The 25,316-nt window shown below is 47.5% G+C and overlaps 1 protein-coding gene across 4 annotated transcripts in view; it reads right to left on the bottom strand.

Annotated features, from left to right (window-relative positions):
* Nucleotides 1–25,316, bottom strand: part of CACNA1H (calcium voltage-gated channel subunit alpha1 H) — a 262,906-nt gene that overhangs the window by 65,819 nt on the left and 171,771 nt on the right. For all 4 annotated transcript variants that reach the window (XR_012777680.1, XM_075515653.1, XM_075515654.1 and 1 more), the window contains 2 exons: nucleotides 23,671–24,460; nucleotides 19,163–19,575 (listed from right to left, as the gene is read on the bottom strand). Coding sequence is in view for 3 of the 4 variants with exons in the window: in XM_075515653.1 (XP_075371768.1) it covers nucleotides 19,163–19,575; nucleotides 23,671–24,460 (1,203 nt within the window). In the remaining variant the exon portion in view is untranslated. The remainder of the gene's footprint in view (nucleotides 1–19,162; nucleotides 19,576–23,670; nucleotides 24,461–25,316) is intronic.

Here is a 25,316-nt window from a genome sequence, read left to right as displayed (position 1 = left end):
CTAGAAGACTGCCCTGGTCACCAAGATGTTTGCTATTCTGAGGTGCCTTCTGCCCTGCGTTTGACAGCCAGACACCACAACCTCTCAGAACCAAAAGCCCTTCTCAGGGAGGATTTAACTGTCATTAATGTCTCTACTAAAAGCTGTGACTTCAATGAGTTTGTGCTTTCTGATGAAAAAAATGTTTTGCTGAGAGATTTCCAAATGGGCTCTACTTAAAAGTAGGCTGGAAACAGAAGGGGAGAGAGATCTCCTCCTCATGCCTACTGATGAATGTTTGCTCTCTAGCTTTGGGATGAAAAATGGAGAATTTATTCTCTCGGTCACCTCTACTCTCAGGTTTTATGCCTTCCTCTAAATGGGATCCTTCATGTGGAGCGATAACAGTTTAATTGAAGATAGCCGATGGTAATTTTTCCTGCTTTCAATTGACCTACTTGATCTCCTAATGCTCAATGGAATTGCTTTTACCTCTCGGCTCTGTGGCATGAAAGTCACTGCTAATAATTACTTACCCAACTGCATAGGGCCAGCCAAAGGCAAAACGCGCTGCTCCATTCTGGAGCTGCAAATAGGGCATCAGTGGAGGAACGGAGCAAGCTGCATACAAGTCTGATGTACTCCAGCATTAAAAAAAACGTGCCATTAGAGTTAATGTTATCCAGCAATGACCATATACCAAAGTCATATACTCTCTGGGATTTTTGTGTGAATCCTTCAAGTTCACTTGGTGTTGACTCCTGGCTGGGAGTGTTTCCTACAGAAGAAACCTTGGCTGCCACACTTCTGTCTCTTGCAACAAGAGCTACAGATCAGAGAGTTTATTCTCTGGAATAATCAACTCCGCTGTAGCTTCCTTAGGAAGCTTCCCAGGCAGAAGCTCCCACATGGCACAACATATTTGCAGTATTACTTTCCCATTCCTCAGTTTCATTCAGCAAAATGTAATTTCATTTCAAGTGGCATAAACGCCAAGCTGGATTAGATCAATTGCTGTCTTCTCCACCCTCAGGAGGAAAGGACCTGGGCAATCTGAAATGCTATCAGCAGTAGCATACAAAGCTAAAGCTACTATTCTTGAAAAGTAGGCCAATCAGCTGGATTATATCTTGATGGAGGATCACTTGGTCTGACAGACGGCTGAAAAAATAAGCCTTAAAATGAAAAAAACCCCAAACCCTATGAAATAACCCCCCTAAACAAGGCCAGAAGTGCTCAGGTTTAGTTATTAAACAAGAAGTCACAGGAGGAAGGAGCCAACTCTCCAGATAACAACCAAGGATGAACGCCTCCAGCAATACACCAAGAGCACTGTAACAGCTCACCTGGGGAGAGATGCTCGAGTGCGGATTCTGCGAACTGGTCATCTCTGTCAGTGCTAATACACTGATTAGTTTCATTGAAAAAGAAGAAAAATGGCAATATGCCTGAAGTGAGGACAGTGAATCATTCCTCCAGTGCTGGGTGCAAGTGAGGAAGCGCCTGTTCAGACTGAGCTTGGTGCCAAGGGGAGCCATGATCATCCCTTCGCTCTCAGCAACGCCGTGACTGGAACATCGTTCAGGAGTACGCAGGACAGCACGTGTCCCACAGAGCATCAGGAGATGCCTCTGGCAACTTCCCAATGTTTCAGAAATGGACCTGTTACTTGTACCCCTTCCCTCTTCTCTTAAGCAGCTGTTAAATGTGAGCAGGCTTCTCTCTACGAGCAGACTGCCATCCCACCCCACATCAGCTTAGTTCCTTTAAGAGCCTCTGGCGAAAATCCAAGGAAATTATACAGACTGAATCATTCCCATCCATATGCTGGCGGAGTCCTTCAAAGAACCAGGAGAACTGTGAGGCGTGACGTCTCTTAGCAAGGCCTGTGTTGACTCTCATCCAATTTGGCTTATCCCTTGCCATAAAAAAATTACACTCACACAAGGAATTGTATTCACACAATTCTTGCCCATTGCAACCCTTTTTTTTTCTTGACCACTATCTGTGCTGAAGTCAACAACAAATGGTCAAAAATCATCAGCCTAATGCCTGAAATCAGCTTTGCTGGCTAATCACAAAGCATTTTAAAAAAAATAATACATCATTCATACTGATTTACTTTCTTTTTCTTTCTTTTTTTTTTTTAAATATATTTAGGCTGAAAATATCTTGTATTCCATACTATTAACTAGAGAGAAGCGCTAGGGTCTATCTTTTGCTTTTAGATGTAAACTGAGTCACAAGATTTCAAGAGCTGGAGAATTTAAGAAAAAGCATACAATATTGTGAGACATGCTATAAAAGGATAGACACAAAGAACGTGGAAATATGCTACAGCCCCTTTCAGACAAAAATGAACACAGGGGCCCTGCCTCAAGGAGTCTGCACAAGAAATCAAGGTTAATTGTTGATTTTCTTTGCTAAAATCTTGCAGCCAAACTACAATTGCGTATTTCTGACTGTGCACAGAGGTTACAGGATGCCCATCACAAGCTGTTTTGACAACGTCCATTAAAGGTGGCAGGAGCATGAACATCGAGAGAATAAAGAACCGTTTCCAAACTCTTTGATTGTACTGCAAGAGGCACCTTTAGCAATGATTATATAATCTTTATCCACATCCAAGCAACAGGCTTGCTCTCTGATAACACAGAGATCAAAGGCCTTTGGGTTGTCATTAGCAGGCAAACTCAATAGAAGTTGTTTACTTCACCCAAGCTAATGGCACTGGAAATATTTAATCAAAAAATGGACACACTCTCTCCATTACTGCCAAGATGATTCAGAAGGGACCACTTAAATCTATTTTGTCAAACTATTACTCATCCCTCGCTAATAGACCTTTATGGAGAGTCCCTTTGAAAAATGTGCATTTGTGATTTGCGGGCTGTGTACTGGTATTAGGAGGTGAGGCACATCAAGAAAACACGATAGAGGACTGCTGATGGGAAGAACAAGATGGGGAATATGTTTAGTCTATATCTGACAAAGACCTTGACTTAGTCATCTTTTAAGCCCAAGGAGAGGAAGCTGAAGTGGCTTGATGGGGAAATAAGTTCAAAGAGAGGATAATTCCGCAGAAAAATTTGAGCAGTCTGCTGTAATTGACCTCTGAGTGCTAAGTGGAAGAAGGAAAGATGGAAGAAGATTAGGAGAGCTTTTCTGAGGTTCAAGGATCTTGGGGTAGAAGAAGAAAACAAAAATGTTGTGTGGACATCAGGAGAAAATTTGGTGGTGTATCCTACAGAACAGCATGGTGTTGCCTACTTGAGCCTTCATTCTTAGGTCACCAAGGGAAGGTTCAGTGTCTACAATGAGATGCCAGATGTCAGGACTCCCAAGCTCTTTTCCTAACTCCTAGAGTAATGTCTAGTCTCTCACATGGTCCTAAGCATGTATCAGACATTTGGGCACAGGCAGTTCTTCATGGGCTTCCCTTTGGGATGTGCAGAGACTTTAATTAACCAAGGATGTTCACCTTCTGGGGTTGTCTTAAAGGATACAAAACCACTTATGACCCTGAAGAGTCAAACCACTTATGACTCTGCAAGAATTGATCCTGCCTTAGAGCAATAAGGTGGACTAGTTGAGTTGAGCTCTATCTACTGTGATTTTTGTGACACTGGACCAAAAAGATGCCTTGGGTTCTTAGGATCCAAGCCACTGCTAGGGTGGGTAGCTACATCTTATTACTTTTTTCATAAGCTGATGAAGCTCAGGGACATCCTGTGGGGACAACACAGCTGGGGGAACCTCCAGCCCTTTTGTCCTCCAAGACAGGACTGCACTTGGTACAGACTCAGTTTTGATACAGTTTCTCTGCAGCTTCCAGAAACACTCATGAAGAGCTTAAGGTTCAAAAGCTTCATCAGCATGGAAATGATTATCTGCAAATCCACATCTGTAATACAGGCAGCAACTCCTCTCTGCTCTGCATCAAAGATCGGCTAGGAGCCAGGAGAACAAATTCAGGGGAATCCACCTTTCCTCCCCTCTAGCAAACCTAAAGCAACCCAAGCAATTGTTACAAGCTTGTTCTCATCCCTGAGAACACAATGCTGCGAACAGCCCAGGGTGCTCTAGCCTGCAGCCAAAGCAGGCAGATGGGAACTTTAGAGCTGCCACGCTGCTCTTGCAAGTGAATTATTGATACATTCCTCTTAGCCATGAGCATCAGCCTAAAGTGGCAATTAAAACCATCCACAATGATCAAAAGAAAAAGCAAAGACAAAAAGGTACAAAGCCAGAGTCTGTATTTGCCAGCAGCCTGCAGCATGTGCAGACTGGCAAAGAAGGCTTCTGGGTCCTGATCCTTCAGGTGTGTCTTCGATAACAGCCTGCATCAGAGCAGGTGGACGGTGGTGAGCAACACCACCACCATTTCTGCTGGAGACAAGGGAATGAGCCGCTCCCGGGAGCTCACTGCCCCATTTTAGCTTTTGAGCGTGCGCAATATAGGCCTTCAAACTCAGAAATTTAAAAATAACAACTACAATCAGCGCCAACCCTCTTGCTCCCTGAGACAACAGCAATTTGTTTTGCTAAGGTGAGAAAGGACAAAAGAGGTCAGAAAGGAACTACAAGACAAGAGCTGCCCTTCAGCATAGTCGCATCACTTGGACATTGCACGAAGTGAAAGCTTGGAATTACTGAATGTGAGCACAAACCAGCAGGAGAGCTCAGCAACCCTTGTGCCTCCTCGCATCAGCTGCTTGTATCTTACAGACAGCTATTGGATTTTCACCTGGCAGAATTCCTCGATTTCAGTGGAACCACCACTGAGCTTGGAGATGGCCCAGTGCTTCCACATTTTCACCTTTGTGACAAAAAAAGCCAATGAAATGAAATTATATTAAACCGCCATCAATATTCAGAGATGACCAAGCAAGAAAATTCACAGAAAATAACTGTGCTGGCTTTGCAATGTGTTTCTCTTGTAATATTTATTTCTAATATTGGGGGAAGAACACAAAAATCTGGAAAACAGGACTTAAAAATGAGGAGGTGACTTTCCATTGCATTTTTCTCATTCCTTTTGCATGAAATACGCCTCACCCCCCAGCACGCCCTGGATTTGCAGTGTATTTCTATTGTTATGGGAACAAAATGATTCAGAAAAAAAAAAATTTAGTCATTCTGATTTTATATAATGAAATAAAATCACTGCTAAAATAATGAAATTCAATTACATTAGCCCTAATAACAGTAGTACTAATTAAAATTATTGTAATTCACTACTACTACGAGGCTGCAGTGCCAAGCTGCAGAAGATGTAGGACTACTGAACACCTGAGAGTAGAGACTCTCTCCCCAAGCTGGTGGAGTGGGTGTATTTGGTTTTGGAGGTTGTTAGCTCAGCCTCGGTGCGTTGGGCAGAGGGGACTGTTATGCTAACACTAATTAGACTGCTAATGGCAACAATAATAACACCTCTCAAATCATCAGCACTGATGCCGTGAACGCCAAAGCGATGCAATTACGTGCTGCTGTCATTTCAAGGGGAGCTGCGAGGCAGAGAAAAGCAAAGGTAAAAGAGGTAGCACACTCCTCCTGATCTATCATCTTGCAGCAATTTCTCTACAGAAGATGCCTGGTTTGGGTGAAGGGCCAGGTAGACCTTTCCCTTCCTCCTCCCACATGGCACCAGGCTGCGCCGGGCCCTCCTGCTCTGTGCAGGCCATGCTGTCCTCTGTGCTGCCTTGCCACGATGCCCCCATCCTGATCCCACGCTGTGTGCAGGAACCACGTCAGGAGAAACCCTGCAGGCAGAGGAGATGAGCTTGGGCTCGCTGCACCGCCTGCTCCCCCGCGACAGCACTGGGGCAGCGCCCGACCACTCTGCAGCCCTACAGAATGGCATGGCTCTGCCAACCCGCTGCCCACATCATGCATTCACCTGGGGAAAACCCGTCAGACAGCGACCGCTCAGACAAACAACAACAAAAAAAATGGATTTCATTTGCAACCTTCCTCCAGGCCACATTCAAGTTTTCCTCCTGGCAGCTTTTCACATCCCTGCCGTGGCTCTGACGAGCAGAAGTGATGCTTCTCCCGCAAGAGCCACGAGGAACAGGCGCGCAGGAAGGGCTGCTCCAACCCTCTGCTCTAACCAGACCTCACGGCTACGCCAGCCACACCAGGGCTTTGATCCAGCTCCCTGCCCTGGGAGCAGCGCCAGCCACCCCCTGCTTAAGAGGCAACCTCAAGAATAAGCCAAACTGATCCATATCCTCCAAACAACTACGGCAGTTCTCATATGAAACGGGCAACACAAGGTTTTATTTGTAGAGAGTGGGAGTGAAAGAGAATTTAGATGCAATCTCCAGCGTAGTGGCTTTAATAAACTAGTAAAGCTAAAACAACCATGTGCAAACAGTGAGCCCTTGAGAAAGCAATTGAGCTCACAAATGTTTCTGCCCTGATGGAAATCCTCCTCATGGGTTTTCAAAACGGATAGAACACAGTGAAAGCTGTCAAATTATTTTATTTCTTAGTCCCCAAATGTGTCGAGGGGTGGGATACCCAGTGGATCTCAAGCAATTATTTGCTAAACGTCAGGGCTTGCTCAAATGCTCTTGCTTGAGAAGGTGGCGAGTGTTTCCATGGCAATGAGCTATTGCCTTGGTGACCGTGGACCTGGACTGGTGCTGCTAAACCACTGCGACCTTTGGACATCAGAGCACAGCAAGGAGTTTCCTCCTTTGCTGTCTAATGATCATTTTTTTAATTCTGAGTTCATCCCTGTCTAAAAGTTGCCTTAGGTTGTTGTGCTAGAGACACAGAAGCAAGAATTACTACAGAGAAGCATCCTCTGTTCACGCCTGCCTCTCTGCTACCCAACACAGAATTAACTTTTCTATCAGTCTGGTGCAAACCAACCCTAGGTCCAATCCTGGCTACTCCTGAGCAGTGCTGAGCCTCTGTCTAGAAACTAGAAAATTAAGCAGTGGAGGCACAGGACTTCATTAGCCCAGACATCAAAAGTACATTAATCTATATGCATTTAAACCTTTTAAGAGAGGTCAAACTGAGAGGCAGTTGTGTTAACAAGGTGAAGAAGTGAGCTTGCACATAAAAAAGCAGCTTTGCACATAAACAGGTATCCTCCTAGGCAAGAAATCTACCTAGATTACTGTGGAAGAGGAAAAAAACCTGTCTGTGTCTCCCTCCAAACAATCTCCAGATAAACTTTGTGCTATCATAAAAGCTTTATCCTGGGCTCATATAGCAGAAAATTGTTGCATCTCTGCCTTTGAGAACTTCCGCTGCTTTTCTTCCCAACTTTATCGCTGAAACACACACTCCTTCCAAGCGACTGGCAGTCTGAAACCTGATCGAACTAAACCATTACATTAGTTTCTTTTTAAATTTGCACAAACCCTGCACTCTGTAACTCCAAAGGGGTTTCTATGGAGATGCGAAAAAAAAAAACGGAATGGCACTTTCTGGGTACTGAATTCGACACGGCAAAAACATGGGTGAGCAGCAAACGCTGGGTGAGAGGAGTGTGAGGAGTGAATTAGAGACCCAGAATACAACTGCTTACTCAGAGCCGCAGATAACAGGGGTTAAGTTACTGCTTTGGCTGACAGGCGTTAACCAAACTGACACGCTGCACTGAGTATCACGCAGAGTTTAATTAACTGCAGGCAATGGGGCATTAATACAAGAGAGGACAGCCTGCCTGATTTCCTTACAGTGTGAATGTGATAGGGAGAGGGAGGGACGTAAGCATTTGCAAGGCAGAAGCGATCCTCATGCATTAAGAGGTTTCTCAGAAGTGCACTGAAGCTGCGTTTGGCTGCCTCTCAGAGCAGCTCTATCTCCTTAATCTGCAAAACTGGGCAGAGGAGTCCAAATCTTGCAACTTCCTACACAGTCTATTTTAGAGTCTTAGAAACAAAACCAACACACAACAGGAAGGATGCGATTATTAGAAATATGTCTGAACTCTCCCACACCCCAGCCCCATCAATCTTGATGGCTTCACCATTTGCATCGTTAAGACAGAGCTTTCACATCCCATCCCATCCGTACAGTCCTGCTGGATCAGAGCTCTGCTCTGCACCGGTGCCCAACTCCCTCAGCACCCACGCTAGGTCCCAGTTTGGCTCCGCTCTGCTTTTCCCGGGCACTGAGTTGGACACAGAAAGGCCCGTAGGCAGGGCTGAAACGTCACGTCTTGTGTTGACACAACTACCTTGAGCCACACAGAGCCCAAACCTGAGTGCAATGACCCTACAGAGACACAGCCACGAGCCCTAAGGCTCTAACAAGATCTTCTATACCAACTACACTATTCCCAAGTCTATTCGATACTTTTCAGACCAAAGTTCTTTTTAAACAAAAGCCAAAAGCTATTTTGTCTTATTTAAGCACATCTCCGTTAAAATCAACCAGCCAGGGCTTCAAACTTCCTTTCAAACTTCAGACCGTGCACACACAGGAGTAAGGAAGCACACAGAAACAGTGCAAATGTGGCGGGGGGGGACCGAACAGCACGGCGTGCCCTTGCTCTGTGGAAGAGAGGCAGAGTATCTCTTCCTTCAGCCACGGTAATTGGGACATCTGTTTTTAAGTGAACGCACAATAAATGGTGTGGAGCGTTGTCTGCCTCCTGGTGAGTGGTCACCCCTGGGATTTGAACATATGGCTGCATCAAGTCTGGCTAGTGCCAACCTGATTCTTAAACTATTAAACCATCCCCTCAGGCTCTGTATCCTGCACTTTCTGCGTATATTGTACAAGGGAAAAGAATTTGATTTGGGGTTTCGAGAATTTCAAACAAGGATATACAATTAGAAAAGTATTTGCTTCAGATGATGATAAATAACCCTGGACTGGGGAACCTCAGAAAATATCTGTTCTTCACTCCGGTGTGATGACACGAAGTCTGCTGCAGTGCTGTTTTACATGCTTTCCCGAGAGCCCAAACTTGTTAACCTTCATTTCACTGCATGTTTTCAAAGGAGTGACAGCTGCAGCCATAAATACAGCATCCAGATTTCATGCTATAGTTAAAAAATCAAATATGTAGGAAACCCTCTGCTATTACACACCAACTAGCAAGGGGGAAAAAAGGAGTGGGAGGAAACCCATAGCATTAAATCATTTCTGAAATACAAAAGGACTTCTGCAAGCTCAGGTGGGAAACATCCGCTCCACTGTTAGCTGCAAGGTCAGTATCTGTCTGTTGCTCTCAGCCTGCCTGTCCATCACTCACTCACAGGTTAAACTTAGTCTCAGGAACAGGGAGAATCTGTGCATGAAAAAGGAAGGAGCAGAGGCACGTCCTCAGCCATCAAACTCCCCACCCTACAGCAAGGGAGTGATTCCTGCTGCTTTGGGGGGGTATCTGTCTATGCTGGTACTCTGGCAGCGGGAAGGAAGGGATGTAAATAACATAACTCCAGCCTGAACCTTAGGAGATCCCAGTGGCACCCTAAAGAGGGGACACAGCTAGGGAAAGAAGAGCGGGGAACAAGAAGAGGAAGGGGAATGCTCTTTTGCGTATCTTTGAAAAGCGTTTTGGTGGGTTATGTTGTCCTCAGAGGAAGTGGGGAGCTGTCCCCCCACTCACCTGTGGCTCTAGGGGCTTTCAGAAGCATTTGCAGCTCCTAATATGCAGTCCTCAGCATAAACTGAGATTCCTGGCATTTAATCCCCCCGCACTTCCATGTTCTGCAGTTCAGTCCCTTGTACTTTGGCACACATATCAGCCGATACCTGCCGGCACTCCACCATACTGTATTAGTAGTTCTGCTTTAAAGACTTTCAAGATGCTGATCTCTTGTTTTGGCACAACCTTAGCACAAGTGAGAGATCTTCTGCAACCTGGCCCCCATAATGCAGAGCATTTGCAAGGAGATAATTGCCCAGCAACCCACGCTACTTCCAGATTCTCTGGCTGAAACTAATTTACACAAATGACTTTAAACTGATTGCACTCCCAGGCAGCAGTGACCGGAGATGAACAATGCTGACACGGTGGATGTTTTGCCTCTGAACCCTTCACGAACAAAAGGAAAACTCTGATTCTCTCCCATAGTGAGCAGCTCCCTGTGGCTCAATTTATTTCCTTTTATTGATTGGATTTGGGGCAGGTTGGAGCTGTGAAGTTTCTGCCTAGACTCTGGGTAGCTCCAAGAGCAAGGTGTACCTGGGGAACACAGAGCCAGGGTTTTGTTCCCCTGGTCCCATCACCAAGCTCCAGGTAGAGCTCCTAGGAGCAGCCAGCACACTCTGACTTCATAAACCACCTCAATCCAAACTAACTTTAAAGCACAGACAAGTCCATGTATAGTCATGACGAGAGTCACAGAACTACAGGACCCATCTGTCTGCAGCAAAGTCAATTCCCTTTGGAGTATATAAAATAAATAAGAGTCTCTGCTGCTTTCTCCAGGGGCACTACAGTAAAAAGTTTTGGATTTGCCCATGCATGGGACAAGGACAGGACAGGGAGAGAGGAGGTATTAATTTGTACGGGCATCAGGCAGGAGAGAAAACTCCTGAGAAATGCCTTCACTGGGGGAAGGAAGCCAAGTGGTCTTCCTGCCCCGTCCTCCTTGGCGGCAGACTCCCTGCTCTAGCAAGCTTTACCACTGATGCTACAAGGCCTGTGCACAAACTGTTTTTCCCAAATTGGGAGTCAGGCTGTCTTTAAGGCTGTAAACCAGACAGAGCAAACAAAAATAGAGCTTTAAAAGAATGCGTGCAGGCATGCCAAATCTCCCTCATTTTGGAGTAAGAGTCTCACTCCTTTCAGATGCAGCTTTCTCCCCCCACCTCTCAAAACCATTTATAAAAAAGCATCCTGATCTTGTAATAAAAGATCCAGAAGGAGGTTTCGAGGAGACATTTAAAGCTTCATTCATAATTCTGGAAAATCTCACTGTCCCAGCTGGAGAACCCTGGTTAAAACCTGAGGAAAATTCATGACTCGCGTTGACAGAAGCAGTAAACAGACCTGTTTATTTCCTTGCAGTGGTCTTGTCCTCTGGTGTAAGGAGCTAGATTGCTACCCTGAGCATCTTTAATCCTCTGCCTGCCGATGGGGAGAGCTGGCTCTGCCTCTCAGCTCCGAGGTACCCAGCAAAGGGCGGTGTACGGTGCTAAGGACACCTTAGCAATACCACTGAACCTGCAGACAGAGCTTCAGACTAAGGTGCCATCATTTCGTACGTACTGCCAAATACTAACCCCGCTTTGCTCTCAGGTGTGGCATGACCGTCTTTTCTACACCTTCCTAACATTTTCTCAGTTAAATCCGTTTTTAAGCCTTTCTGTATTTTCTAGGTCTACACAGAAAGCAATCATCCACAGGGAGCGGTTGGAAATGAACAAAAGTATTAAATTAAACATGACTATTTCCTCCTAACAGTTGGGAATCACCAATCTATAGGCACCGTTAGTCCACGGCACAGCGCCATCACGTACTGCTCTCCCCATCCTCTTATCTGCATATCCTCTTGTGTTACACTCCTGTTGCATTTGGTTTGAATTTGGGCTGTAAACTCAGTTTCACAGAGTCTACCTGCAACATCCAGGCATAAAAACTGGTACCGGGAGAGCTGCAGTGCTCTGTTCCCATTCCCACTGTTATCATTACTTGTAATAACATCTAGCAGGCCCTGCCCGGGAGCCCCACATGACGGGGTGATGTACACAGAACCAAATGCAATCCTTGTCTTGTGGAACAAAAAATGCAAGAAGACAGAAGACGGATGCAGACAGACTGGGGAAGTGTAAAGAAACAAAGAGACAGCCTCAGCTAACATGGGAGGTGGTGTTCCTGGTAGACCAGCAGTTGCATCCCGCCCAGAGCTCCTGAGACAATCCAAGCCACTCCTTGCTTCCCACCACTCCAGGGCACGTTCCCCTCCAAGCTTTGCCAATGATGCCTAAGCGTGTTTTCCTGCACCTGTCGGCTGGTTTGGCCGTCTCAGTCTTTTGCATTTCTTCCTCTGCTGTTCTCTGCTAACCTTGCTCTTGTCCCTGCGGCCCAGCTGCCTTTCCTGGAGGCAGCTGGAAGGATGGCAAGCTGCTGCCATGTGCAGTACCAAAGCCACGTGGGCTGCTCAGAGGGACCTGACTGGGGCTCTGCGTGTTGCCTGCAGGCACCACGATCTCTCTGGAGCTGCTGATCACAGCCGCCACGAACCAGACGCTCGAGCTCTTCCTCGAACTTGTATCTTATCATCGTGCAGGCAAGGGACTTCCAGGTACGCCTGCTTTGGAGCACGGAGCGTGCTCACCCCGAGGCCTGCTTACCTGATCAAAGCCAACCCCCCTCTCACCAAACCCACTCCCAGATGAAAAGCATTCAGCTGACAGCCAGCAGGAAGGCACAGGCTCAATGCAACGCCACACTCTTTGTGAAAGCCACCTTCTTCATTACAGGCCCTCTCTCATCGCAGTTTCCCTTTGCAGAAAGCGAACACCCTGCTGGCCAGCTGTGTCAAGCCTCCCCTGCCTTGGAGCACATTAGAGCCATTGTCAGCATAACATTTGAAACTGGCCGCCCATGGCTGTGATTTACGCACATTTTTGTGATGAAATGCAGCTGGCAAGTGCACTCTGCTTTCATTCTTGGAGCTATATTACACCTGGTTTATTTTACCTGCCAGTTGAAATGCAAACAATCTGTCTACATTCTATATATAACCACCCGGTGCCATCATGGATGCTTATGAAGCATGGGGGTTTCATGGATTCAGTCTCAGAAGCCTTGGAGAGCACCGCGACTGTCTCGCCTGACTCGCTGCATGACCCAGATGGAAGAAACACATCTGGTGGGTCCCGCACACTGTGGCTACACAGCGTGGGTCTGTTACTGGCGCTGTGCAGATCTCCAGTCTCCGTGCAACAGCTTATGCTGGGAAGCATGTTACTATCACCTGCTTAAGAAGTCTGTCATCTTGGCAGAGAGCAGATGTGATTTATACGGCCAATCCCTCACCACAGAGAACAACTAATGGCATAAGTGAGGGGAAGGAACTGAACCATTGGTGGTGGTAAAACATTGCCTACAGTTCCACAGGGAATATTCTAATATTATTCCCTAGACTAATGAGCACATCTATAGGAACCAGATCAGACTGCAAACTCCCCTCGCCATGACTAGCTCTGTTGTTCTCCTGACTCTCCCCTGACTGCTCAGTATGTCAGCACTCGAATGAGTTATTACACTCAGTTTCTGCATTGGAGAGGTGCTGTTCCTGTCTGGTAGGAGGCAGAGGAATGGACGGATCTCTAGTATGCTTTCCCTTATATAGTAAAAAAAAATATACTAAGAACATACAACCCAACAGAAGGAAAACAGAGCAGTGGAGTCAGTTAAATTACAGAAGAGAATAAAAGAGAGAGAAAGTTCCATGAACGCCACTCAGGGCAGGCTCCCCATGGAAGGACGTGATTCACACCCTTTGCCATGAAAGCTGCTAAGGTCCAGCAGCCAGGGATCTAGCCCTGAGCCGGGACACCTGGCTTTTAACTGCGACCGTTTGCCATCAGTCCATGCTATCGTGCCTCTGACCCTTGATTCCCTCTAACATGGGAGTGACACCTTGCCAGGTGTAAATGCTCCACGTATGAGCTGCTGCTGGCTCTCATCAGAAGCCTTGCAGCCTGAACTGTGCAGAGGGGATCCCCAAACTGTTACCAGGTTTGTTAATGTCCTGACAGAGTGGCTGTCTGCAGAAAAGGGGGCCTGGATAAAGGTGGTCTGGAGAGCACTAAAAACGTGGTATGATCTTGGGGCACAAGAGAGGATGGGAAACACCTCTCTTCCCCAAGGTCTCCAGACAAAGCCCTTCTCTTCCCTCCCAAGAGGTGGGGACAGAATTCAGATTATCACAAGGTGTTTGTTGAATGAGTCAAATTTCTGTCGCTCTGCTCAGGAGACCCAGCACGTGTTCTCGACTGACACAGCTTCCCTACCAAACCAGTGCATGGGGAAAGCTGTCCACCCCACACTTACTGCTGGGACCTCGGAGGTGGAGCAGGGAGGGATGGCTTGGTATGCAGCTGACAAAGCCCAAACACATAGAACAAAGGACTACTAAGGGCAGAATGAGTCTCACATCATTTATGCAATAAGCACAAACACATTGGGCTGAATTTTCACATCCTGGGCTGGGCTGGGCTTCAAGTCCAGCCAGTGTGCGAGTTCTTAAAATTGGATCATGCAAAAAGTTGGAAGAACGAACAAGTTTTGCGAGCTGAAAGTGAGAACCTCAGATCAGGATAATATTTTATGGACTCACAACTCAAAAAGGAATTTAAGCAATTTGCTTCAAACACTCTGAAGGATTCTCCTCTGCTTTCTGAGTAAGTGCTGAGCTTTCCAGGCCAAACCAATTTTTCAAGCCAAAATTGACAAATGCTAAAATAGAACATCACTAGAGAAGCTAGTTGCTACCTTAAATCACACAGAATTACTTTTACTCCGGAATAATAAAATGTGCTACTCCAAACCAATACTTCTCCTACACTGATAAGCAATGGACCACTGGGTGCCCACCAAAGTCAGCTCCAACCTAAAGACAGTTGCTCTGAACGAAACATGCCACGGATGAGGGATCAGAAAAGCAATTAAAAGCTCTTTGAACAGCAACAGCTTGGAACAAATACTAATTTGTACTCCTCTTCTGAGAAGTAAATATAAAATAGCATTTCTAGTGCCATTTGATGTAAATTGAGCCTTTTATGTGGAATCATTACACATATCAACAGCTACTTCTGCAAATTCCTCTGGGAAGCCAAGTAGGGGTCTCTCTTCACAACTTAAACCAGAGGTCCTCAGGGATGAATTCAGAGCTCACCCTTCTGCAGGGATAACGCCAGCATCTCTCTTGGACAAACGAACAGGAGTCTGTCTTTCTACTGGACAATCAGCGAGCTGGGAATCGAGGCAGACCAAAGAAGTAGCAATTATTTCTTCAGACCAGTCAGTGAAGCGCACGTAGGAGCTGACTCTGGGACAAAAAGGCATCAGCTTTCAGTGGCAGAGAGGCACTTGGAAACACAGCTCCTGGAACAGGACCGGCCTGTGCCAGGCGTCTCTCCCCACTGCCCCAAAGGCATGGCAGAGGTCATGCTTTTGGAGCGCACTGTTCCTGCTTGGTTGCTGCAGCGCCACGACACGTTCTCAGATACTCCGGAGAATTGTCAGCTGCAATGAATGCCTAACAAAATCATCCAATGTACTGAAATTGCCTGGAAGATTAATGCAAGCATTGCCGCCTTCTTTGTACTTGGCTTGCCTCATCTGTGGGAGTGCTTATTCGTGCTGGAGACAGACAAATAATAAATAAATAAAGCACGAGAGAGGAGGGAAAAAAAAAAAGGAACTCCAAACCAGCCAATTAACCTTTGAAATACAAGTTGTGCTGCTGCTAACTAACAGCATCCTGTAACCTCCTAATTACCAGCCATGTACAACGTGGCAGTTGAAGACAGAGCTGGCTGTTAACCCCACGGATGTGCTGTGCGGGAGGATCCGATTGCCGCTAATGACTGAAGTCCCAAAGAAACTTGCTTCCCATCATCAGCTGCCTCCTGCTACCCGGATCTCCTGCCGCAAACCAGCTGTGCTGCCATGAAATCTTCAGTCTGCCTCTGAGAAGAGCAGGACTGCTAAAGGACAGCTCTGTGCAAAGCAGTTCTAGCATCTCCTCATCTTTCCTATGAGTCAGCTAGCTGCTACAGCGGTTGTGCCCTCAGCCACGGACAGGATCCTTGCCTAAAAGGGTATTACGTGGGCTACGTGCATTAAATGGAGTGGTGCCAGCTATGTTAGCCAAGAGCAGCCAGAGTAACGGTGAGCAGACTGCTGCGAGCTTCAAATTCCCATAAAAACACCTCCTGAAGCCTTGAGGGAATTTGGATAGGGACAGGTTTCTCTCATTCCTCTGGAGGCAGCATCCGGGACTGCGGCAGTACAGACACAGCTCACCTTCCTGTCTTGTCAAAGGGTGCTACCAAAGTGCTGCTACAGCACACGTGCCCCCTTGCCCTGCGGCTACCATAAGGGCCAGCAGTAAAGCCCATGGGGTTTTGCCTCCAGCCTGGCACCTTGCAACCTCAGATTTCCTCATCCAGAAGATATGGACAATAATGCCTGATTGCCTCAAGAGGGCTCCGTGAGACTTCTCTGCAGAGTGCTGCTATGTCCCGGGATGAAAGGCGAGATAACACACCAAGGACTAGTGCTGCTCTATCTTCCATGCCATATGTTGTTCAGTGCCCTCCATCCCTCCCACACACACAAAGGATTGATGCCTTGGCTTTGAATAGCACTCTGAAATAAAAACGTATATAGTGTGCCCATCTATTTGCAAAGCCGCTGATGACTATGAAGTCTGAGAAGCCGGAAAAGCAAGCAGCCATTAATAATTTTTTATAAAAGGGATTGGGCATTTCCTTACAGATAGTGAGGATTGGGGAGGGCTTCCCTGTGGCTGCTGCACTGATTGGAGCCCCGTTTGATAAAACCAGTCAATGGCTGAAAACAAGTGGCAAGAGTTGAGACCAGGGAACCTGATTAAGCTGTTCCACCCAGAGCAAACATCTTCATGGTAGGTGATGTTCCGCAGGGCTTCAGGGTCCAGGAGTCCCCTGCCCATGCTGCTGTCAGCAGGCACAGGAGGCCTCCCCAACGGGAGCCCCTGAACCCTGCTCTCTGGGTAACACTGAACAGCTTGGAGGGAGCAAGGAAAGCAGAGAAGAGCCACAGAGTAGCTATCCTTGTAGGCAGCTCCTAAATCCTTACAACTTGGGGAATGGCCTCCAGGTTTGCCCTTGGGAGGATGGAGGAGATGATGGCAACATCCATGCCTGGTTAACAGCCTGGGGAAGGTTCACACCTTCTTGCCTTATAATACCTGCTCTGAGCAGAGGTGCAGAGTGACTGGGCAGCACCCATCACTCAGTAACCAGGAAGCTGTGATTAAACTGTTTTTCCTGGCAAGGATCGCGGCATACCCAAAACGAGCCATTCTCACCTCCCCTCCGTCCCAACACCACGCTGTGGGTTCGTGACAGCTTCGCTCAGGCATCTCCTCCTTATCTCCACACAAAGCCAGTCCCCCACCCCGAGTCTGGCAGCCAACTCTCACACAAGGAGGGCTGTGGGTTCTGAAATCACCCCACTTTGCTCACAGAAGCCCCAGACTTTCATGCAAAACAGTCTGGGAGCCTAGAGCCATTTTCCATTGCTTTCGGAGAGTGTCTCAGCCTCTGGCAATGCCCTGGAGGTCACTCTGTTGATAGGAGAGTGCTTGGGCGAGGTGTTTCAAAGCTGGGCTCTGACAGCTCTACGGCTCGTTATCCCCGCTGCGTACCAGAGACACTTTGCAGTCAGGCACGTGGAGGAACTTTTACAGGTTTCACTTCAAAATTCCTCCCTTTTTATTGGGCCCACGCTGGGCAGTGCCTGCGAGCAAAGCTGGCGGGAGTCTGATGCTCCGTAGCCAAAAGCTTCAGAATCTTTATTGCCATTGGCTTTGAGATGGTTTAAAGCAAATCTTTTACAAGGTAAAATCCAATATAAACCTGCCGGCTACAGTTTTCCTTTGTTAGCAGCAAGGATGTAATTATCACAATTTACCTTTATACGAGTGATTGTAGACAGACTCCATGCTATCCCTGGGCTTTCTCACTGCAGCCTGCCTAAGGTTTTCCCTCAGCACCCATCATGGCAATATCCAAGGACTGACAAAGCTGTATCCGCCTGACAAAAGAGTATCCATGCAGAAATGCAGCCGCTGTGAGGAATGAATGGTCTATTCATAGGCGACTGACAAGGTGTATTTCCTAATTTTAAAACTTGTTGTGGAACAACTAACCAGACAGAAAGCTGACAGCGACAGCTATTTCTTTGTTGGGTTTGGACGCTCTCTGCTGTAAGTGTGAACTAATTTATTGTTGCATGGCTGAGGTTCACGTGTTTTAGCTGAGTACTTGCTTTTCTGAAAGAAAATACGTCTCAGCATAGAATATGGGGGTTTAAAGCACACAAGTGGAGAGAAAATAAAGTAGCAGCACTCCAGAGGATTGTTTGCCATGGTCCCGAGCAGAACTTAATCCTGGGAAATGATGGAGAAGAAAATGCAAAGCCTCTTGTCCTGCCTTTGAATGTACTATGCTACTCTGTCTGCCTTTCCGCCTCACTCCTGAGCGCACAGACCAAGGCAGAGAGGAGGAACAGCTTTATAAATGACCTTGACCTGGGCCTGATCCTGCAGTGGAGATTTTGGGGGAGCACTGGATGAACCTTTGACTATCCACTTCACAGAAGATCAGTATGAGGATCTCCTGGCCTCGCTGGGATGCATTTTCCGCACCTGATACAGAGGCAGCACGAGAAATTCCAGAGCATGTCTTGGGAAAACAGTTGAAAGTAACCAGTTTTTCCGAGAAAGAAAAGCCCAGAAAAGCATAGCTTTCCCCAGAGTGACCAACTGGAGATACTAAGATGACTCACCTCCCTCTCCCATTGCACAGTCCCTCAAGCTCCCATCAGCCAACAACAAGGACAAGCTGTCCTCAGCTGCCAGCACTGCTTTCTGCCATCACCATGTTCAGACTAATACTGGGAACAGCATGATTTTTCTTTCCTCCCTCCAAACACTTAAAAGAAAGACCTACTTGCACCCTATAAGATCAAATTAAAGGTTTTGGAGCCTTCAAGAAGAAACAATCTTTTTTTTTTCTTTGCTGCTTTTAGCGTTGCCTGACTGTTTAAGTCTTTATTTAAAGGTCTGGGATCAAAGAAGAAACTTCTGTGTGGGTTATTTGTGCTATAAGGTCCACTGTGCACCACCACCATCAGACCAAAGGGGTATTTCCACTAGAACAATTCATGCTTATATGAATAATTCACAGCAAACAACTTAAGCCGTGAGGCTCTGAGCCGCCACGTCCTAACACACACATTTAAACTCTCCGCACCTCAGCAGCGCTGCCAGCCACCTTCCAGGCTTTTCGCACACAGAAAGATGCTCCTGCTCATCACAAGTCTGCAGGATCAGGCCCTTGGCCCCATTTGGTGTTTCCAACTTGCATGAAAAGCGCTTACTCCTCTGGTATGGCTTCGACAGAGTCACCCCAAGCCACCACGCCGTGAGCACCTGAAACCACAGACCCTCGGGGCTCTTCGGGCCAGTCCCGCACTCACCTGCTCGTGGTACTCGATGCCCATGCTCAGCGTGTTGATGAGAATGGCTATCATGATCCCCCGGTTGAAGTACTTGCTCTCCACGATCCTCTTCAGTTTGCTGCCGAAAGCCTTCCACAGGCGGGTGACCTTGTTCCTCTCCTTGGGTTTTTTCTTCTTCCTCCTCCTCCTGCCCCGCTGCTGCTGGAGCTGGTCTCTGTGGTCACCATGCCGCAGGTCCTGGGTGAACTCGTAGACGCCATTGCTGTCAGAGTCGCAGCTGTCGGACTCGCTGAAGGCGAACTCGGGGTCCTCCAGGAGGCTGGCGCAGAAGGGACAGTCCTGCAGCTCGCAGGTCAGCGTGCCGCCCGGCGGGCTGGGCAGCGGGCAGGCCGCGCTCAGCCCCGACAGCCGGCTGGGCGTCCGCCGCAGACCTGCAAGGGCAGATGCACACCGTGAGCCACCTCACACCCTCAACATGGTGGACAGCCCCGTGTCCCTGCTTGGGTGGCACTGGGCCTGTCCAGGGCAGAGCAGCTTCTGCCGCATCCGCAGTTAAATGCAATACCCTAATACAGTAGCCATCCATCTTACCAAGTGGCTCTTGCTTTGTCTCATTTTTCCCTCTGTTCCACTCTCCCCAAACCCCGACACCCACCCTCTAGCCCCCTCCATGGAGGCTGAGGGGCCTCTCTCCACACAGCGTGGCAGCCATTTTGTGTTCTGCTGCTGGGGGAAGGCTGACTGGCACACCTCTCACTTTCAATTATTTTTTATTATATCTGACCAGGCTAACATCATTAGCGGTGATCTGAGCACTATCAAGCTGCTACACCCAATTTAGATAGCACTTCCATTTAGCTAATAATGAGGAGGGAGCGGGAGAAATGGACCAAAGGTGGCTACAGACCACAGATCACAGCTCGGAGACTCACGTAGTCCCTTCAGTCTCCTTCATCCCTCCTTCAGCCTTTAATAAAGCTCAGGTGAATTCTTTGCTTGAGGCTCACGACTGAGTGTTCAGGGTGTTTTAAAATCAAACACATTGCCACATGTTTGGTGGTGTGAGGAGAAATGCTGGCTGCCCTCACAGAGCCAGGGTATGGAGACGATATGGACAACCGTAACAAGGACGACTCGGGTGGAACAGGAACCAGATTTTATCTCCTCTTATTTAGAAACTAAATTCCTAGTTTCCTCATACTTAGGAACCAGATATTAACGGCAGAAAAAACCCAACAGGAATGCAATACTGCGAGCATGGGATCCTTGCTACAAAATGCCATTCAAGCATCAATGAAAACTTTCCTTGAGGTTCAGGGAAATAAGGTGAGGGGACAGCTCTCCCCATAACATGTCTCCATCCCCTGACTGGAGGTTGGATGGGGACACTTGGATAGATTTTGGGGAGACCAAGCAAAAGGCAGTGGATGCTCCTGGCTCGGGGCCCAGGAGCTTGGAGCTCACCCAGCAGTAATGCTGCGGATTTCAGCTACTCCTGGCTGACACTTGAGGACGTCTTTAAAGAGGAGGCAGCACCAAACGAAATAAAGCACCCCCTTAGCTTGAAAACCGGGTTGTGACAAATCAGGAGAGGACTGTCCTCCTCCTGGGCATTACGTCAAAGACACCAGGAGGATCAGAAATATTTGCCCCCTTACTCGACCCGCAGGCAGCACGGGTGCAGCACTGCACATTAGCCCAGCGCTGCTGAGCGGGACCGGTCTGACGAGGAAAGGCTGCAGCACAGCCACAGTAGCACGGATAGCAGAGGTAGTGGCCTTGCCAGACGTCTTTTAATGCTATCAAAGTGTTAAAAATTATATGAAAAATACTGGCGCCACAGATGTCTTCAAAATACCAGAGTCTCCTTGGCTGCCTGCTAAAATAACCTCACAGCATTGCAGGGCACGAGAACACGGAGGAACAGACTGTACTTTATGCTGTTCTATTCCACAATAAAAGAAGGGAAGAGAATACTCTCTGCCACAATTGCATCTTTCCCAGCAGACACTAACCTTATTTCCAGCTGGGGCTGTGAGTGCCCTGGCTGCTAATGCCTCCTTAATGCTCTCAATTATCACTTGCGTGCTCTCCTTGCACAAGTCTTGCAGTGAACAGGCTCTGCTTGTTGACTTGTAAGAGTGGAGAGAGAGTTAAGTGAAATAGCTCTTTGTTTGCTCAAAGAGGCTGAGGCCAGGAGTGTTGGGTGAGCTTGTGAGCCCACCTCACCTTCCCTGTTGAGCACAGGGCAGGGACTTAACATGGCTCCTTTGCTAAGTTTAGGCTGGGATGGAGAAACATGAGTTGGGAGCTGTGCTTGGCAGAGCTACACCCTCAAGAGCTAGCTTATTTGACACTTAAAGATCCTCCTGAAGCCTGGAAGACACATCCATCATCCCTGCTGTACGAAGATGGTTGCGGTGCGGAAGTGAATCCGACTCAGCCCTGTTGGTGTGGCAGGAGGGCTGCGGCAGGAGCGGGAAGGAGGGCCTGGAAAGAGCCAGAGCCATGGAGGGGAAGAGCTGGGCACTGACATATTGTGTGACAGGGTCTCCAGATGGACCCGGCTGACTTGCTTCCCTTCCTAGCCCCTGTGCTCCTCAGGGTGCCAGATAAGCTGCTGCTCACCAGCCAAGAGCTGAGGCATCCATCCCTTCCCCTAGATATGACCACACTCCTCAAAGAGACAAAACAATTTCAGGAGATTTGTTTAAAGCATTTTGGCATCCTCTGGGCTGAAACGCCTCTGTAAAAAGAGGATACTGTAATTATTAATAGCAACTCCATCTAACCTCTGGCTTTCAAAGAACCACCACAGGCTACGTGAAAATCTCCTAAGTCATTGAAGTGGCCCTGGAATGTCACAGCTGGGACGGAGATCTGGGTCTTTCTTCTCCTGAAGAGGACCCCAGCAGCAGATCCCCTTACAAGCACAAAGAACCAAACCTCTGACTTGAGCAATGCCTTCCAAGCAACATCTTTTCTTCTCATCCTTGCTTTCCAAGTTCCAGACTTCTGCAGAGCCTGGACTTTTATCTCAAGGTAAATTCACATTCTCATAATAACCCTCATCAACTTGCATAGTTAAAGATGAACCAGTGATTCACATAAAGCCCTTGCTTAACAACGGAAGAACGTTGCTACTAACCTTGCCCCCTTCTGCCCTCCTGCTAAGCTCCCAAGCGTACAGAAATGTCTGCCGATGGCAATTTCTATAAACAATCCACTTTACCCTTTTGTATGGTCACTTAAAAAAAAAATATTAACAAAGACAAGCCACCCAATCTATTTGGCAAGCAACCTTTACTGTGACCCCCCCGTAAGCTAGGCTTGGTATTTTTTCAGCTCGTACATCACTAGGATAAATATTTGTGTCCATGCACACACAGACAAACAGTTTTGGAAAACACAGGCATTGAAAAAAACAGATGACGAGTTTGGTTTAAAGAGATTAAAAAATAGAAGCTCGATCTTTTTGACTTTTTACTGTTTGAGGGCTTAAGACTCTATTTTTCAGCCTTTAGCTCCAGCCATGAGGACTGGAAACATTTTGTAAAATAGAAACCTAAGTATTGCATGTAATCACTACTCCAGCAGTGGGTGATTTATACGTGAAGGGAGATAAAACTACACTAACCAGCAGTGCTGGGGTGGCTACAGTCTGTACAGACAGGGATGGGACTGAGGTACAAAAGAGTCCCCAGGATGTTCCTCCTTCATTCAGACTGAATGGAGCTCCAAATCTGCGCTAACACTCAGTCCTACATTTCTTCTGCACATGGGGAAGGACGAGAGGGAAAGCCTGAGACCTGTAGCTCTGCTACACTCCTGCCCTCACACGCATCCTCTGAGGACTAGCACAGAGCAAGACCCTGCAGCGGCCATGGGCCTTCCTCCAAACCTTCTGCTCCTTCTTGCCAAAAAGAAATTCAGAGGCTCAGGGGCCCATCAGAGCAGAACTAGGGGTTTCTAGAAGTCTTTGTTTTGAGTTCTTTCAGTGCCTCCCTGTTTTAAACTTCTTATGTTTCCTATACCTTCTGCTTCTCCACCAGCTTCCACCTGCTCTTCCCTTTCAAGGTACCATCTCCCAGCAGCTGGAGCTTCTCTGCTGCAGGGCTGCAGCCCGCAGGTCCGTCATTCACCAGAGATGTAATTCCAGGGGTTGCATAGATCTGTTCTTGGGTGGGAACAGAGGGAGAACCTCCAGGATAAGCACACGAGAGGAGCTCAAAACCACATGCTTTGTAACCACAGGAAAGAGGCCTCCAGCAGCGGCCTGAACTCACTGCCCGGACCATCCCGTGTCTTGCTTTACCCAATGACTGCAAATACAAGGGTAGAAGGAACAGAGCTCTCAGTCCCTCAACCTGTCCTACTTCTGGCTTCAGCGCTCAGTTCAAATAGCATTCACAAAACAGCCTCCATCTTCAGCACCCTACGTAGCTATCATTAATACCTTAACTCTTGAGCAATTTGCCCTTTGCCCAGTTTTCCTAAGCAAAAAACCCCAGCTTGTTTGTCCTTACCATGCTCTCCTACCAGTTGCTGCAGCTTCCCATAAGAATCCGTGCCCAAATTTACAGGGCTATTAACCATGGCCACAGGTGAATTGCCATTCTTCTTTCCTTTGGGAACCGGAACAGAACTGGCTTTGCTAGTTGGAGAAGGCAGGATGGTTGGATAGTTCATGTTGCCATGGTTGGAGAGTCCAGCAGTCAGTTTAATGCTTGCAGGGGCATTGGAAGACTTACAGTTCACTTGTGGTCCTTCGACATGACAGTCTGCATGGTAAATGCTGTGCACAGACTCCGAATCTGGAGGAGGAGCAGGGCTCTGCAAGTTGGGGGACGGAGAAGGAAGCATCAATTGGCCTCCAGGTTTCATGACCTTGAGTTCCAGATCGCAGATCTCCGGGTTGGAGCGTGGCCCCCGAGGGCTCCCATTGCTGATGTGATAGTGGTGGTGGTGGTGGTGATGGTGATGATGGATGAGGTGGTGTATGGAGGTGATACGCTTTTTGCCTCGGTGGCTTTGCCCATTTGTGGTGCTGTTTGGGTTAACTTTTTTCCGACGCTTACTCTGCCAGTTATTGTACAGCCGTATTGTCCGCCGTTTCACCTTCCTGAAGATGTGGCAGATGTACTTGAGCAGCTCCTCGTAGCAGCTACCTGGCTCCGAGAAGCTGGCAATTGTGCTGTCGTTGGAGAGATAACGGGCCCGCTGCTCCTGCATCAGCTGGTTTTCCCGCTGCTTTGTTTCAGAAAACTGTGTTGCTATCACAACCAGGCACAAGTTAATCATGAAGAAGGAACCAACCTGGAGAAAACACAGGGAAAGGAATTAGCAGGGACTTTACAAAGCAAGACATGCTCTTCACCACCACATGCTGTCTGGACTTGAAGTGTGGTTCTTAGAAATCCCGAGATTTCCAAACATGCCAAATCTCAGTGTCTGCTCACCAAATGTTATGTCAACATGTGCCTGAGCTGCTAAATTTGCTCCTAAGTCATGCTAAATTACTTTGGCAATGGCAAAGAAAGCTGTTAACAATAGCCTTCACCACTTTCCTCCCCTCAACAGCGATGACATTTGCTACTAACGCAGGGTATATGAAACACAACGCAATCAGTTACCACCACAAAACAGATCACTAGGAAACACCCGGCCAACCTGGAAGGAGAAATGGTCTGAAGTCCAATTTGTGCTGTACTGAAACTGCCTCTTCTCTTCCTCTATCACTTCACACTCTGGCATAGTGTGCCCTCATTTTGAGAAGGATAGTCAGGGTCCATGCATCTGTGACCTTGTACTCTCGTATCTCTCTGACACAGAGAAATGCATCTCCAGGAGATTCAGTGCTCCTAGTGCTCCTGGTATCCTTGGGTGACACCAGCCTAGAAAGGCCTGATTTATTGTCTGGTTGAGTTGATGTGTTCTTGGGTGATACCAGGTTTTCAAAATGAAGTCCCAAGGACAAGAATGTGAAGTGACCTAAGGCTACATCCTTCCCTCAGCTGTTGAGTCCACAAACTGGTTTTTCACCACTTGGGTTCATAAATCAGCCAAAGGAAAATGTCAAATATTCCCATCAGAGAATCAGTGCCCTTAGGCGTGAAAGGGACTGACGTCAAGAAAGTGCCACTGTCTACATGGCCAAACCTCTGTGCTGTGC

Source organism: Mycteria americana, chromosome 12 (genome assembly GCF_035582795.1).
Source record: "Mycteria americana isolate JAX WOST 10 ecotype Jacksonville Zoo and Gardens chromosome 12, USCA_MyAme_1.0, whole genome shotgun sequence".
In the NCBI taxonomy this organism is placed as follows: domain Eukaryota; kingdom Metazoa; phylum Chordata; class Aves; order Ciconiiformes; family Ciconiidae; genus Mycteria; species Mycteria americana.
Note: the sequence above shows the minus strand (reverse complement) of the source record. Positions and strands in the feature narration are given on the sequence as shown.